This window comes from Triticum dicoccoides, chromosome 2B (genome assembly GCF_002162155.2).
Source record: "Triticum dicoccoides isolate Atlit2015 ecotype Zavitan chromosome 2B, WEW_v2.0, whole genome shotgun sequence".
In the NCBI taxonomy this organism is placed as follows: Eukaryota; Viridiplantae; Streptophyta; class Magnoliopsida; order Poales; family Poaceae; genus Triticum; species Triticum dicoccoides.
In genome coordinates this window covers 588,480,792-588,497,545 of record NC_041383.1, presented here as the reverse complement: position 1 = coordinate 588,497,545, position 16,754 = coordinate 588,480,792, and the positions used below count along the sequence as shown (strand labels likewise).

Genomic DNA, 16,754 nt, shown 5'->3' with positions numbered 1-16,754 from the left:
CCGTCTGTTGGAGCAACGTTTTTGCCCCAGACGGTCCAAAAGTTATGTATTTGTATTTTTACATTTGGACCGTTTATTGGAGATGCTCTAAATAGGCTATTGAGGCTATTACCTCTCAAATGGCACACTTCTTCTGGGGCAATGCAGGTGATGAGCATAAATACGATCTGGCCAACTGAAGGCTTATTTCTAGGAAGAAAGAATTGGGGGCATGAGGGTCCCTAACCTTATGGATTTCAATATAACTCTGCTTGCTTCACGGAGTAAAAGAATGTACGATGATAGGAATAGTGATCGGAAGAAATTTGTTTTAAATATGTTGTTGATAAACTTAACATTCTTTGGGCTAAACCTGGGATGGCTCACCTTTTTGGAAGAGTATTTCCTAGGCTTTTGTGGCTGCTAAGAATTTCTATAAGTGGATACCTGGTAATGGACAAAATGTGGCTTTCTAGCATGATATTTGGATTGGGGATCGATCCCTTAAGACCTTGTTTTGGGATCTGTTTGAAATTTGCCAACAACAAGATGGTGCAGTTGCACATGTTTGGGAGGTGTGTCAATGAATCAACTATGAATAGGTGGCTCCACCTGATTGATTTTGTTAAAACGTTTGTTCCATCTGCTGGTAGTGATCACCCTGTCTGATGTTGGAGCCTTCTGGCAAGTTCACTGTTAAGTCCTTTTTATAAAATGATTAATTTTGGAGGTGTGCCTTCTGATATTAGGGATTCCATTTGGGAAATTAAAGTTCCCCCGAATATACATGTATTCTTTTGGCTCATTTTTAATAACAAAAGTTTGACTAGAGATAATTTGGCCAAAAGAAGGCATGTAGATAATGCTTCTTGTGTGTTCTGCACTGAGCTTGAAACTACCCAACATTTATTCTTTGATTGCACTGTGGCAAGAGAGATCTGGTCTATTGTTGCTGACTGTTTTTGCATTCCAGTTCCCGATTCTTTTGAATCTTTAAAACCTTTGTGGAATCATAAAAAGAAAAATGAAGCTGTTAACTTGGTTATTTTTGCCACCTTGTGGGGCTTATGGTTGATGCGAAATGACTTTGTTTTCCAGGGGCGAAAACGATGAAGTATGTGTTGTATCCTGGACTTGATGGGCTCGCTAATAAGGCAATGGAAAATTCCCTGTTCGGGCGTGCAGGGTGCTCTGCTTCTTCGATGCTTAAGGACACTCGATCATCGGCGAGGGAAGTTGCTTAGAATCGTTTTGGTCTAGATGGTCCAAAGTACATGGGGCCTTGGTCTGCTTATTTTGTGTTCTATCTGTGATCATCTTATCAAGTGTATCCCTATGTGCATGTATCCTGTAGATGAAACTTGTAAGCCTCTTATTTAGCTGCTTTTAGCTTGCACCGAAAACTTCTAAATTGTATGGATGCGTTGTCTTGGCTTCAATAAAAGTTGGGGCAGGGGGAAAACCCCTTTCATTTAAAAAAAAAAAGAAAGACACTACACTTTCACCCTATTTAAAAAAAATAAAGATAAAAATGCCTTGAGCCTGTGATCCCGATTCTCGAGGGCACCATATGTTTTCAAATTTCAAATTTCAAATGTCGTTCGTCAGTGCCAAGTGGGGCACTCCAGTGCAAAGGCAAGCAATTTTAGCGGTGGAGTCGAACTACCCCCATTCCTTCCTCCCCCTACCCCAAAACCCAATCACCGCTCCCCGAAGGCTCTCCCTCCGGTCCGACCAAACCCCTCGCCGCCATGCCCCTCTTCGCCGGCGTCCGCTTCGTCCTCCTCGGCTTCGATCCCGTCTCCGACGCGCAGGTTCCGCCATCTCCTCCCCTATTCGTTTCGATTCCGTCTCGGTTCGATCGATTTGGCTTGGCCCCGTCTCCTTCTCGTCACGCGCGCTTGGATGCTGGCTCGGCAGTACCGGTCGGAGATGGTACGGCACGGCGGCGCCGACGCGGGGGGCGCGCAGGAGGGATGCACCCACCTAATCGTCAGCGGACTCGTCTACGTGAGTTGTGCTGGACTTGGAATTCGAATCCCTTCCTCCGTGCTTCACTGTTTTGTGTTTAAAACCAAACCCGATCCAAAATGCAGGATGACCCGGTGTGCGTGGCGGCGCGGGAGCACGGGACGAAGGTCGTGACTGGGCTGTGGGTGGACGACTGCTTGGATCTCGGAGCCATGGCTGACGCCGATCATGTCGGTTCTCGTTTACCAGTTTCCGTCTTATTTTCAGCAAGCTTAGCGAGTCATGCTTTTCCCACCCTGTACAAGGACTCCTCTGCTGATTAGCTTGGCGAGTTTTTCGATCTCACAGGTACTGTACAGGCCAGTGAGAGATTTGGAAGGCATACCGGGTGCTGAATCTCTCTGCATTTGCTTGACGGGCTACCAAAGACAGAACGGGCGTGAAGCCATAATGGTAATGCTCACTATCAGTTCAGTTATGAGGCTTCCTAGTGTAGAGGTCCAAGACTGACTGTTGCTAGATGCAGCCATAAGATGCACTATACAGTGAATACGAACGAGGCTTGTTCTGATTGGGTCATTTGCTGTGACTGTTTTTGGTTGACAGTGGACCGGTATTACTTTTAGGTGTGCTGAAGTTTTTTCCCCTTGCTTGGAGAGCTTGTGGCTATGATTTCACCACTTATCCACTTCTTTTGCTGTGTGATTAGTTGTACTGCTAAATCATACTAACACAAAGCATGTTTCAAGTTAATGTTTCTGCTAGTGGCATAGACTCAGTCAGTAGATATGCAAGTTGATCCACATGCAGCAGTTGTTTAATACATTTTGAATCCTTTGCTGTACAAATATAGTTCATCTTCATCTCATAATCAATCTGAAGACTTCATTTTATTTTGTCCTCAACTTCTCATCACAAATCTCTTCACTGCTCATTTCATTGTCAAATGTAGAAAATGGTTAATATGATGGGAGCGCGGTTCTCCAAGCCTTTGACAGCGAAAAGGGTCACCCATCTCATCTGCTACCAATTCGAAGGCATGTTCTTTCCTTAACAGTTTTGCATACAAGTACTTAATAGTTTGCATTGCACTGACTGAACTTGTGGTATTGTTAGTGTTCATCTTTTTGTTAACGTTGTATTAGCATATATTCCATTCTGATAACCTTTTTATTTGATCTTGTTGTTTTCTGTTACAGAAATTTGAATTGCTTGTAAGTCAGAATATTAGCAGCTATCTCCATTTCTGTATAGAGGGATCAACATAGTGATGTTTCTGAGATATTGAATAGTTAAATGCACAGACAGTTCAGGATTTTGATTTCCCTTTGTCTTTAGTTTGGGTTAGCCTTGTGCCTGTCTAAGATATGATTTCAATAATGCATATCATATCATGCCTCTGACCAGTCTATTGAAAATTAGGATCCTGTTTTTTCCTTGTGCTCCTGCATTCAGTTTGTTCCACTACTATTTCATACCATCAATGTCATTCACTACTTTTTTCAAACTGTGCCAGGTGAGAAGTATGAGCTTGCTAAAATGGTGAAGATTAATATTATTAATCACCAGTGGTTGGAAGATTGGTATGTATTTAATCACTGTACCTAAATGCTATTGCATCTTCTCGTTATTTTATTTGCTGAAATGTTGTATATGTTTTTGCTGCAGCTTAAAGGCATGGGACATTCTTCCGGTTGATAATTATACTGCCAGAAGGTACAATTATCTACCACCTTGCATTTGATATTACCTTTTAGCTTTTGGGTGTATAGTTCAACCTCATTACCCTTTTCTCAAGCGAGTCAACCCCAGTATCATGTTCATGATGCCTGGTTGATTGCTCATTACAGTTTATGTAAATACGTAATATGTAATGCATCAGATCTGGTTGGTTCATTGCTCATTACAGTTTATGTAAATATGTAATATGTAATGCATCAAATCTGATTTTGTGTATTCATATATTCAGTGGTTGGGAATTGGAGATAATGGAGGCAGAAGCTAAAGATTCCGAAGATGAATCACAAAGTGCTGATAAAGGCTCGTCTGATAGCAGAGGCGTTGCCAGAAGCATCCTTGCTACGGAGATTGCAACGAGAACTCCTCCTGGTCTTTATGGTCACATGCCCATTCATGGTCCTTCTGTCTTATCTGGCAATGCAGAGGTTCCTACAGGAACACACATGGGTGCTTTGCAACAGATTAGGGAGGTGAAAGATGCAAGTGAATGGTCAGTTGATGTCATGGCTGACACACTGAGCACTCCAAACACAAATGTTGTGACAATTTCTGCTGATACTGATGCCCGTGCACATGCACCACAAGTTGATAAAGTTGAAGTTGTAGCTGCAGACTCAGAACATGACAAGTTGGTTTCTCATAAAACCTTTGAAGCAGGCCCTAAGGAGATCCCAGTTACTGCAGTCCCTGGTGAATTTGGATTATTTCCCCAGGAAGCATCAACTTCGCAACAGATTAAGGAAGTGGAAGATGCAACTGAAAGGTCACTTGACGTCATGGCTGACATACTGAGCACTCCTAGCACAAATTCTGTGACAATCTCTGCTGATCCTGATGCCCATGCACCCATCCACAGTCCTACTGTCTTCACTGGCAATGCAGATGCAGTGGTTCCTGCAGGAAGACGCTTGGAGACTTCACAGCAGGTTAGGGAAGTCGAAGATGTAAGTAAAAGGCCACTTGATGTCAGAGCTGACAGACTAAGCACTCCAAACACAAATGTTGTGACAATTTCAGATCCTGATGCCTATGCACATGCATCACAAGCTGATAGAGTTGAAGTTGTAGCTGCAGACTCAGAACATGACAAATTGGTTTCTCGTGCAACCTTCCAAGCAGGCCCTAAGGAGGTCCCAATTACTGCAGTCCCTGGTGAATATGGAGTATTTCCTCAGAAAGTATCAACTTCTAGTGTGAGAAATCCTGCTGCCAAGAGGTCGCGGACTCCTGAGGATGAAACGGCTTTTGTATCTGTAGATAGTAGCTGTGACTTTGCTGCTTCCAAGTCCAAGCATGGTAAAGTTCTTTCCAGTGGCAGTGCCGAAGCAGATCTTGAAAAGACCTGTAGCGTGAGTGCTGCTGAAAGCACAACATTTGTGCCTGAAGAAATCTTGAGCAGAGCAAGGAACGCAGTTGCTAAGAGCCCACTCAGTTCCAACAGTGAGATGAATGATGCGATAGTGGTTTGCAAGACGAAGCCTGCTAATATGAATATGGAGGAAAACCCTACAACCGGCGCATGCCCAACCGCTGGTAAAACCAAAAGAGTATCTTTCGACTTGAGTTTTCATGAGGCGGTAAACGCAGAAAGTTCCACTTCAAAGGTTTCAAGCAGTGCAAGTGCAGACAACCCTGAAACATGTAGCCCCATTCCTCTTAGTGTCCTGAAGCCCCGGCGCAAGGTAGTTGCCAAGAGGAGGGGAGCATCTTCTTTCCAGAAAGGGAGATCTGGCAGTGAGGCTTGCAGAACAGTTAGTGTCTTATCTGAAGCATCAAAGTTGCCTGCAGAGAGTTCCACAAATGCTGGCATGGTGACAGTGTACAAGGGCCTCCATAATGCTGATGAAGCCTGGGAAGATAGGCCAGAAGATTTGCAAAGCTCTAAACCTAGAAGCAGAAAGAGACAGAAAACTGACCATAACAAGGAAAACATAGCAGCCAATACTCGTCTTGCTCCTAAATCAAAACGTGGAAAAAAGCGTGCGACTTCTGAATGTGTCAAAATAGCAGTAGAGAACAACGAATATGTGATCGATGACTGCAGCATGACAGGGGGAAATCATGATGGATCCTCGGCCGTGTGGGAACCAGAACCTACATGGTTCATTTTAAGTGGGCATCGCCTCTTGAGGAAGCAGTGCAGGTCGATACTTCTGCGCCTGAAGGGAAGAGTTTGCAGTCATTCACACCATTGGTTTTTCCAAGCGACACATTTTATCGCCCCTGAGCTCCGCAGAACTGAAAAATTCTTTGCAGCTGCTGCAGCGGGGAGGTAAATCTTTCACGCACTCCAGTAGTAGTAGACTGTAGTAATATTTACCATCCAGAATTAGTTAGACTTGTTGTTTCCACACCACACGTGGAACGCCAACCTGAATGAATGTTTGCTGGTTTTCGGAAAATAAAAACAGGTGGATACTGAAGCCTGAGTACTTGTTTGCTTGCGATGAGGCTGGCAAGCTAGTGGATGCAGAATCATTTGAGTGGCACGGTGATGGCCTTAACGACAACCAGACAATCAGCCTGGACGCTCCGAGGAAATGGCGGCACCTGAAGCAGCGCACCGGCCATGGCGCCTTCCACGGGATGCGGATCATCATATATGGAGAGTGCATTTCCCCATCACGGGTATGTAATGAGAACATTTGATACTACTACTTTTTCTCCGCGTGTCTGTGTAACCACTTTTGATCTGTAAGCCGGTGTGCTCCCCCTGTCTTAACAAACATGCAGGACACCCTGAGGCGCGCGGTGCGAGCAGGTGACGGCACGGTCCTGGCCACCGCCCCGCCCTACACGCGGTTCCTGAAGCTGGGCGCGATCAGCTTCGCGGTGGTGGCCGCGGGCACGCCGAGCAGCAACGCGTGGGTGCAGGAGTTCAAGAGCCACGGCATCCCGTGCGTGAGCCCGAGCTATCTGGTGGACTACGTGTGCAAGCCCGGCCACCTGGAGCAGCACAGGCACGTCCTCTTCGGCATGGAGGACCTGGCCGACGAGTCCCTGCGGAAGCTGCTGTCGTCGGCCCAGGAGCAGGAGGGAGGCGACGCCGAGCAGAGCCGCGGCTCCGGCGCGATGGTGGTGGTGCACGAGTCAGAAGGCCCGATCTCGTGCGTGGCCGCCGGAGACGTGGCGGAGATCGCCTCGACCTCCTGACTGGTCACGGTGCTTGGGAGCGCGTAATTATGCGACTGATGTTTCTTATTTTGACGGGATAATTATGCGACTGATGTAGCGTCAAATGGTAGACACCTTGGGTGCTGTCAGAGTGAAGCCGAATGACGATGAGGTTTTGTGAGAGCCATTTGACCGTTTCGTGTTAGGAATGTTTTGGGATTTATATTTAATGTCACACAGCATTGCTACTCAGTGGTCGCACTGTTTTTTTTTTAAGAGTACGCCAATAGCGCACCTTAACTTTATAGAAAAAGAGCAATAATGATTACAAGAGATGCCAAGAGAAGGATGCGAACAACATACCTCTGGCCACACCCGAGAACACCCCACTCAAGAACCAAGCCTACTCTCTAACAAATCTAGACAACCCACCAACTCCTAGACCCGCCTCCCTCCACTCTTTAATCTCCCGCAGGACCGCATTAACCACCTGAGGAGGTGCTTTTTGTTGTGCCGTTCTATTGAAGACCCGAGCATTGCGCTGCTTCCACAAAGCCCAGGTGACCGCAATCACCGAAGTGTCAAACCCACGCTTGTGCTCTTTCCTGAAACCCATCCTAGCCTGCAGCCACCAATCTAGCAAAGTATCCTCCGTCGTCGGCCGAACCGCGTTCAAGTTGAGCTCTTGTAGGCATTCGTGCCACACTTCCCGAGCGAAGACGCATTGGATTAAAATGTGCTCCGCATTGTCCTCCACCTGCAAACAGATGAAGCAGCTAGAAGAGCGCTCTTGCAACTCGTGCTTAGCCCTCCTGTCCGAGGTCCAAATGCGATGCTGTATCGCCAACCATACAAATATTTTGCACTTAAGCAGCGCCCAACTCTTCCAGATGCAAGAGGCAAAGCCAACCCGCTGGTTCCCTTGGCACAAACGATGATATGTGGATCTAGCGGTATACTGCCCTGACGGGTCCGCCGGCCAAGAGAAGCAATCGGACCTCTCCGGATCCCGAGGCACAGTGCTGATAGCTAGGTTAAGGTGAAGTAGTTGCATGTGGCCTGTGAAGGTAAGCTCTTCATTCATATCCTGCAGCCACCTTCCCTGCTCGAGGACATCCCTCACCGTACGTTGGTTCCTGGTACGGGTATCCACCATCATGTGAAGCAAAGGTGCAATATCCACCACAGCAAAACCATGAATCCATCTATCTCTCCAGAACAGCACCTTAGTACCATCTCCAACCTCAATCTTAACCATGCTGTCAAAGGCCTCTCTCGCGTCTTTATCCTCCAACATGGCAAGCCCCTGCCATGGCCTCGTAGGATCCGTCCTCTTCAGCCACTCCCATCTCACCCTAAGAGCAAGTCCGTGAAGCTTTAGATCCCTCACCCCCAGACCGCCCAAGTAAGTAGGTCTGCATATCGTGCTCCAAGCCACCAGGCACTGCCCTCCGTGCACCTTATCTTTGCCCGCCCAGAAGAACGCACACATCCATTGGTTAATCTCCTCCAACACCCACTGTCACACTGGCCGCCTAGGGAAGCGGTTTTCTGTACGCAGAGCAGATACGTAGTTAGAGAATGGCATTATCAGTTTTTCTTCTTCCGAAACTTCAAGTTGTCAGAATGCCAGTGGTGCCAACTGTTACCTAGCGCTACCAGTACAGCACGACGACCGGGTCTCGTCCTCTGGGGACAGGACCATCATCCTCCTCATCGGTAAAGGCATTTGGCCAGCGGTGAGTGCAACTTTACACGGCGCAGTGACTGACACGCCAGAAGGTGGACGCGACCACTCAACGTATCACTCATTTTGCTACCAGAAGGGAAAAGACACGCAGGCCGATCCTCTCTGAAACAACCAGGGGCAAAATGATTCACAGCAGTGGATCTGTACAGTTTTCGCTACCGTGGTTCGCCGGTGCCGCATTACCGTGAGTGCATAGCAGCTAGGCCGGCAAGACAAAGAGGTCATCTGAATGAGTGAGGCAGACACAAGTGATTGCATTGCATGGCTAAACAAGCGGCACTCACTCACTCACTGCCCTATGGACCGATCGAGTAGAAGTTAAGTAAGCTTTGGGAAAAGCCCCGACAATCAATAGGATCGACGTTTGCTTGCGTTGGCACCAAGGCATTGTAGTAGCTCCCTGCCCCGTCACATCGAGATGAATCTTCACCCTTTTCTCCCGAGTCTTGTAACAATCGTGCATCCTATGCCATTATAAAACAAGGTTAAATTATCTAATCTAATCCGGTAGCAGTGCTTTTCAAGGCTGTAAGGCTGCGCAAAGAGCCAAAGATGGGTTCTCCAAAAAAAAGAGCCAAAGATGGGGAGGGCCTTCGTGTAAAAATGGAGGCACAGAGAAAGTAAAAATTAAAAAGAAAAAGACAGGCAAAAGGGTGTGGGGACAAAGGAGGGAATCCGCGGTCTCCAACCCCTCTAGCGGGTTGGGTCCATTCCCGTGTGTGAAAAACAAAGAGAAAAGGAGGGAGGGAGGGGGCAAAAAGGAAAGCAACCGTCGTCCACGATAACCCCCCGAAACGGCCAGCCAGATCGTGGATTGGTGAAGGTGGAGTGGAGGTGGTGCCGTGCTGCCGTTCCGTTCCGTTCCGCGGTGGCCGCCAGTCCAGTTCACTGCCGCTGCTCTCGCGAGTCGCGAAACCACCTCGCTCCTCTCGTGGCCTCCGATTCTGCCTCGCAACACAGGCGAACTCCCCAGCGCAGCCACTGCCACTCCGCCAGCCATGGCGGCCGCCGAGGCCGGACCCTGCTCCGTGCCGGCGGACGCCCCTTCCGCGGCGAGCGTCTTCCTGTAGGCTCGGTAAACCCCCCGCCATTATTTACCCCCTTCCCTGTCCCTGTCGCCTGAGCATTACATATTTACGTACAGACACAGTACAGGCCGGCAGGTCGCTGCTAGTTAATTTCCTTCCGTCAGCGGCGCGATCTCGCATTCTAGCTTAACTAGGCCCTGGCCCCTGGGTAGTTGAGCCAAATTGCCATGTGATCCCGGCGCGGCGTGGGTTTCTCCGTCGGTGGGGCGATAGAATATGTCTCCAGGAGCGTCCTAGGGAAGCAGGACGGGTCAACATCGGCGCGAGTAGCTGCCAGTCGGTGCCAGATTTGGCCTGATTAGTGCGGTTTCACTGTGCTAGGTGACGCCCTAACCACCACCACCCGTCCGAATCACCCGCGGCCGGGGAGGAATGCTTGCATTCTCCTCCACCTACTGGACCAACCACTCAATGCTCCTGCCCGGCTGCTCCCCGCCACAATTCGTAGGAGCAGGAGCAGGACAGGTTCCTTGATGGGTTCCCCTTTGCCTCCATTGTTTGAGCCTGTTTTGCATTCATGTGCTCCAGTTCTTTTGTTTTCTCTTGGCCTGTGTTGTAATTAATGGTGTCATGGTTGCAGATGGTGTAGGGCAGGGGAGAGGGGGAGCACAGAGCCCTGGTGAGTAGTGAGATGGGGGCAATTGGGGGCGACGAGATGGCGCAATGGGATAATGTGGACGGAGGCGAGGTGGTCAATGGCGCCGCCGGGAAGCTGGAGAAGATACTGGTTTCGGTGAGGCTGAGGCCGCTGAGCGACAAGGAGATTGCGCGCGGGGATCCGTCCGAGTGGGAGTGCATCAGCGACACCACCGTCATTGCCCGGAGCGCCTTCCCGGACCGGCCAACGGCTCCGACTGCGTACTCCTTTGGTTGGTGCATCGTGCCCCTCATCTTTTTGCTGACATCAAAGCTGTGCTGTGCATGTTCTTCTTTGTCTTTAGTTCATTACTTCTGCTGTTTCTGTTATCATAGGCCCCATAATTATTATTATACTGTATGCCACTAGCGTTTTAGAAACTCTACATTTGCATATTAATTTAAACTGATTAGGATGTCAAATACTACATGTCTGGAGTACCAATTACAGTTCATAGGTAAATTTTTACTGTATAGTATGGATATATTTTTGTTACTGGCAACCGAAACACCTCGATTAACCTCATTACTGCACATGTTCTGACACGAGCAACTTGGAGAATGATTCTTTAGGTATGGGAGCTACTTATCATTAAGAAAACCCACATGGAACTGAAATGTTCAGATTTTGTACAAATCAAACCAATTAATTTTAGTTTGTGATGAGTTTCATCATATAATCACTGGGACATTAGCTCGTTTCTTCCACAATAGGGCTCTGCACAAACTTTGCTCACTTTCAGATGTGATATTATGTGTATCTCCTTTGAGACTTTAACCAAAACTCTATCCAATTACAGACAGGGTATTCCGTTCTGACTGCGATACCAAAGAAGTGTACGAGCAAGGGGCCAAGGAGGTTGCCCTCTCTGTAGTTAGCGGCATTAACTGTTAAGTGTAGACATTCTGCCTATTTTTCTCCTATTTGTTTAGATCAAAGCGACGGACTCACTGAATAATTTGCTTTTGTCTGCAACAGCTAGTATCTTTGCATATGGTCAAACAAGTAGTGGAAAGACATACACCATGACTGGAATAACGGAATGTACAGTATCAGATATTTATGATTACATTGGCCAGGTAATTAAACACCTTCTTTCATCTGGTCACAGTTTTGGTCCGAATCTGTAACCATTGGTCTGAAATACGCTCAACATCTTCTGCAGCACGGGGAGAGAGCATTTGTGTTGAAATTCTCAGCGATAGAAATATATAACGAAGTTGTAAGGGATCTTCTTAGTTCAGAAAACACTTCTCTTAGACTTTGGGATGACGCAGAGGTCAGAACACTCCTACTTGTTTTTGTTCTCTAAATCCTGTTGTTCCCCTGCATCACTAATGGCTTGATACTGTGTATTCTACAGAAGGGGACTTATGTAGAGAACCTTAAAGAGGTGATACTAAGGGACTGGAACCACCTGAAGGAACTTATTTCTGTGTGTGAAGGTGGGATGTTGTTTGTATTTGGTTTACCAATTTATAAGTGGCGATTACCCTCATCTTATTCGTTTGATATGTGCTTGTACCAGCTCAAAGGAGAACTGGAGAGACATACTTAAACGAAAACAGCTCCCGATCGCATCAAATCCTTAAATTGGTTTGTCCACTACTTTGTTGCATGTAAAAAGGAAGGCTTCAGTATATTTTGTGTTACATAAGGTCACTATTCCTGACTTGTTTATCGATTGTTTCAGACTATCGAAAGTTCTGCTCGTGAATTCTTGGGTAAGGACAAGTCAACTACACTTGCGGCTAGTGTGGTAAGAACTAAGAACAGAGATTACTCTTACTTTTTGGTCATATTTCTCTTTTTACATATGAAAAAGTGACAGCATCTTTTGTTGTCATGTGCAGAATTTTGTTGATTTGGCAGGAAGTGAACGTGCATCTCAGGCACTGTCAGCTGGTGCTAGGCTGAAGGAAGGTTGTCATATTAATAGAAGTTTACTTACCCTAGGAACTGTCATTCGTAAACTAAGGTTACATCCCTCATTCAATATTTTCTGTAGTATTGAGTTTCAGTGGAAAGTTTCTCTTGCTTAAAAAGTCTTGTAATATCATTAACTTGTTTTCATGTATGCAGCAAGGTAAGAAATGGACACATACCATATCGGGATTCAAAGCTCACACGCATATTACAACCTTCTCTGGGAGGTAATGCAAGGACTGCAATCATTTGCACAATGAGCCCAGCCCGAAGCTACATGGAGCAATCAAGAAATACCCTACTATTTGCAAGTTGTGCAAAGGAAGTAGTTACAAATGCGCAGGTTAATGTAGTCATGTCTGATAAAGCCCTAGTTAAGCATTTACAAAGAGAACTTGCCAGGTTGGAGAGTGAGCTGCGATGTCCAGCTTCCTATTCCAGTCTTGAAGCGTTGGTGAAGGAAAAAGATAACCACATCCGGAAGGTAAATGCTACTTCTGACATTTGTGTGGATTTTTTCTTTTTGTTCATTAATAAGAAACAGATGCATAGTTTTAACCACAAGTCGCAGAGCTTACTGTTTTCCCATGAAAATTATAATGCATATAAAAAGGACGAACATGTACATGTGTAAAAAAACTCAAAATAGTTTGACATTTGAAAAAAAATACCACTTGGGAACATGTGCTCCCAGGTGCAGCCTTGAATTACTCAGTTAGCCACTGTTTCTATTTATATTTTACCATGCCAAATATCTTAAAATGTCCAAATACACCTTCCTTCTTGTGATGGTGTAGAAGTTTAATAGACCGTTCCTTGCAGATGGAGAAAGAAATTAAGGAATTGAAGGTACAGCGTGATCTGGCTCAATCTAGGTTGCAGGATTTGCTCCAGGTTGTTGGAGACAACCATGTTTCAAAGCGTCCCCTGGTATATGCACTTTCTTACCATCTACTACTAGTTAACTAGTCTTTCCGGTTGCGTCAGAACCACTGAAGTTTATGCTTTCTCTCTTACGTACATGAAGGCTTCTGGGAGGAACTTTACCTTCGATGTGCCCCAGCCATGTGAAGATCGGAAATCAACAACCGAATCATCATCAGAAGTAGTTGACAATGTCCAAAACTTCAGGTTCCAAGGACGCCGCGCAGCACAAAGGGAAGTTGGGTCTCAACAGTCTGAAAATAATGTACAGTTTGCTACTCCATTGAGTTATTCAGTCAGCAGCCCTCCATTCAGTGGGATGCCCCCAACCACTAGCAGAGATAACGTTTCTCAGATATCAAATGAGGATTCAGATGATGTTTGCAAAGAAGTACGGTGCATAGAGACCAATGAAACAGAAGGAAAAAATGGTCTGGACTCGTCAGCTATCGGGAGCAATATCTTGCAAGATTCGAATGTGGGTGCTAGTACACATGGAAACGATGATTCCAGACGTGATGATGTATCTACTGTTACCCTGGAGCAGCATCTAGAGACTGTCAGAAAACCTTTTGCCAATCTTGTCGATGATCTAGGATCTTCAACACGAAACCCATCTAGCTCTAGAGGAATTGTGAGAAGCAGGAGCTGCAGGTCTCTGATGGGCTCTACTCTGTTTGAAGACCTGGAGAAGGATGATTGCACACCACCAAGCAGAAGATTCATGGACTTCCCCGGGAGACCTGAAGGGGGTCAAAGAAGGGGCTCTGCGCTGAACTTTGATGCAGAGAGTGAGACTTTGTCACGGGCAGGGTCAATGCTTTCTGAAATTACTACTACGAGGGGTGGACCCAAGGCAAACGGTTCTGTTGCAGGTGACACGGAATTTACTGGCATAGGTGAATTTGTGGCTGAACTGAAAGAAATGGCTCAGTATCAGAAGCAACTCGGTGGTCAGGTGTGGAACTATTTGTCTTTGTTATTATTAGTCTATCAGCACAGCACATTGGGGTAATATGATGCGCAAATTTTGAATACCATTTTTTAAAAATGTTTTTCAGTATGTTAATGGAGAAATAGCAGAAGGAACCGTCAGGAGCGTTGGACTAGATCCAATCATGGATGCCTTGCAATCACCTTCGCGATGGCCACTGGAATTCGAGAGAAAACAGCAAGAGATCATTGACCTTTGGCATGCATGCTATGCTTCACTGGTTCATAGAACCTACTTTTTCTTGTTGTTTAAAGGAGATCCAGCCGACTCCATCTACATGGAAGTGGAGATAAGGAGGCTATCTTTCCTTAAAGACGCCTATGCCAATGGTGGTATGGAAAGCAAGGTCGTAGCTGGTAGCCTGAACACTTCTCTGGTTTCAAGGTAAGTCATTGATCATCGCATTTCTCACTTCTCTGTATTACGGCACTCGAATTCCTCTTGAAGAAAACTACTCTGACATGTAGTGCCAGGAAGTTGCAACGTGAGAGGGAGATGCTCTGCAGGCAAATGCAGAAGCGGCTCTCAATCGAGGAAAGAGAGAGCATGTACACCAAATGGGGAGTTTCGCTGTCCTCCAAGAGGAGAAGGCTTCAGGTGGCACGTCGCCTTTGGACCGAAACCAAAAACCTCGAGCATGTCAGGGAGAGCGCTTCCCTTGTCGCCCGATTGATCGGCCTCCTAGAGCCAGGAAAGGCGCTGAGGGAGATGTTTGGGCTAAGCTTCGCGCCGCAGCAGTTCAGCCGACGATCCCACAGTAGCTGGAGATATGGCCGTTCTTCTCTGGACTGATTACGACATGCAAATGAACGCAGGAGGTTTTCGTTGTTCCCTTGTTGGATATATAGAATTATATAGGAGCATAGCATTGTCGGTTGTAGCTTGTAGGCCCTTCATTGTGTTTTCTGTATGGTATTGTAAAATGCATCGACCCTACTCAATCTTACAACATCAAGTTCGAGATTGGGAAGCTCTGTCTACTGAACTGGGGTCAAATATGCAACACTTCTGTAAGTTGATAATACATGGTGTGTTCGTCTGTTTCCAAAAGAGATACTCCCTCCGTTTCTAAATATAAGTCTTTGTAGAGATTTCACTATGAACCACATACGGATGTATATAGATGCATTTTAAGTTTAGATTCAATCATTTTGCTTCGTATGTAGTCTATCTGGTGAAATCTCTACAAAGACTTATATTTAGGAACAGAGGGAGTACAAAGATTATGTATGTGCAACTTGTGGAAGAAACGTTCAACTGGATTGCTATCTATCTTTACACTTTGTTACATCTCTTGGCAAGAAGTATAATCTTTACACTTTTCTCCGACCAATACATCTCTTAGAGTCCATCAACTACTCCTGTCGAGGGCTACTGCCTAGATTGGAGGTGACATCAACGTGACCGAGCTGAGAACCAGCCGAGGATAGGGCATCTCGGCGAGGAATCAAACGGCGCTCGGGAAATCGTCTTCACCATGGCGAGGAGGAAGACTTCGAGCCCGCACTGGATGGCGACCACCTTCCCCTCGACGCCGTCCTCCTTCTTGGCCTTGGCCATCAGCGACGCGAAGTGCCTGCTGCGTAGGTGCGACGCCGGCAGCTCGAACTCGTGGTGGCTGTACCCGGGCGGCTCCACCCGCACCTTCACGCGCCGCTCCGGCTTCTGCGTCGTCGTCTGCTTCGTCTTGCCGTTGAAGAACCCCATGGCGTCGATCGGCCGCTGGCGGGCGCGCGCACGCACCAAGGGAACGCCGATCGGCAACACCCGGCGGCGTCGTGCGGGCTCCGGCGAAACGGATCTAGGTCTCGAATCAGAAAATCTCGCAAAGTGGTTGTGGACTTGCGGTGATTGCGATCGGTTCTGTATATACCATGGAACCTCGGCACGGTATCGGTTCTTGGCGGGATTCGGAGTAGTCGACGAGAGTCTGAAACTCTGAATACGATTACAACTAGTTCTTGAGGCAAGTTCAAAAAAAAAAGTTCTTGAGGCGCCTTAAGAGGGGCGCCTATGTCTCGCTTAACGCGAAACGTAGGGCAGCCTCGCCTGAGAAGCACGAGACCAGGCCGGCCCATCGTGCGGGGAGCCAGAGCCTCGTTTTTCTTTCTTTTTTCACTTTTTTTTGCTTTTTTTACTTTTCTTTATACTTTCGAATATTATATATATAGGACAAAAGTTTCCTACCACCAATGAGAGTTAACAAAACACTCTGCATAAACATTTGAAAACTGTTAATCTAGAATTTAAAAAATGTTTAATATGTATACAAAAATGTTTCTCATGTATACGAAAAAACATATACAATCTATATGAAAAAAGTTGATCATGTATAAAAAAATGTTAATCAATCATTTGAACAAACTATGAATCAAGTATTTGAAAAATGTTAATAAAGCATTTGAAAACTGTTAAATGTGTATATAAAAAGGTCTGTCATATATACGAAAAATATACACAAAACAAATACAATGTGCATGAAAAATGTTCGCCAAGTATTTTAAAAAGGCTAAACGTGTATAAAAATATTCCTGGTGTGTACAAAAAATGTAAAACCTACATTAAATAAATGTAGAGATAAAAAATATTTTTTCATTTTTCATTTAGAAAATGTTAAGCATGTATATAAAA

At 46.2% G+C, this 16,754-nt stretch overlaps 2 protein-coding genes across 3 annotated transcripts; both read left to right on the top strand.

Moving 5' to 3' along the window:
- Positions 1-1,662: 1,662 nt before the first annotated feature.
- Positions 1,663-7,056, top strand: LOC119365044 (BRCT domain-containing protein At4g02110-like). The gene is made up of 10 exons (XM_037630631.1): positions 1,663-1,793; positions 1,900-1,989; positions 2,076-2,180; positions 2,299-2,403; positions 2,903-2,987; positions 3,467-3,533; positions 3,619-3,666; positions 3,920-5,962; positions 6,102-6,318; positions 6,424-7,056. Exons 1-10 carry the CDS (start codon positions 1,731-1,733, stop codon positions 6,841-6,843), a joined length of 3,243 nt encoding a protein of 1,080 aa, XP_037486528.1. The 5' UTR covers positions 1,663-1,730; the 3' UTR covers positions 6,844-7,056.
- Positions 7,057-9,344: 2,288 nt separating this feature from the next.
- LOC119365043 (kinesin-like protein KIN-7F) lies at positions 9,345-15,222 on the top strand. Of its 2 annotated transcripts, none has more exons than XM_037630630.1 (14): positions 9,345-9,629; positions 10,223-10,511; positions 11,079-11,168; positions 11,258-11,358; positions 11,445-11,558; positions 11,643-11,724; positions 11,808-11,875; positions 11,973-12,038; positions 12,133-12,257; positions 12,362-12,689; positions 13,028-13,135; positions 13,233-14,087; positions 14,191-14,507; positions 14,591-15,222. In XM_037630630.1, the coding sequence occupies exons 2-14, from the start codon at positions 10,274-10,276 to the stop codon at positions 14,913-14,915; spliced, it is 2,817 nt and encodes a 938-aa protein (XP_037486527.1). In that variant the 5' UTR covers positions 9,345-9,629; positions 10,223-10,273; the 3' UTR covers positions 14,916-15,222. The 2 variants fall into 2 exon arrangements, with proteins under 2 accessions (XP_037486527.1, XP_037486526.1); XM_037630629.1 differs by lacking the exon at positions 9,345-9,629 and adding an exon at positions 9,933-10,107.
- The last annotated feature ends 1,532 nt before the right edge of the window (positions 15,223-16,754 follow it).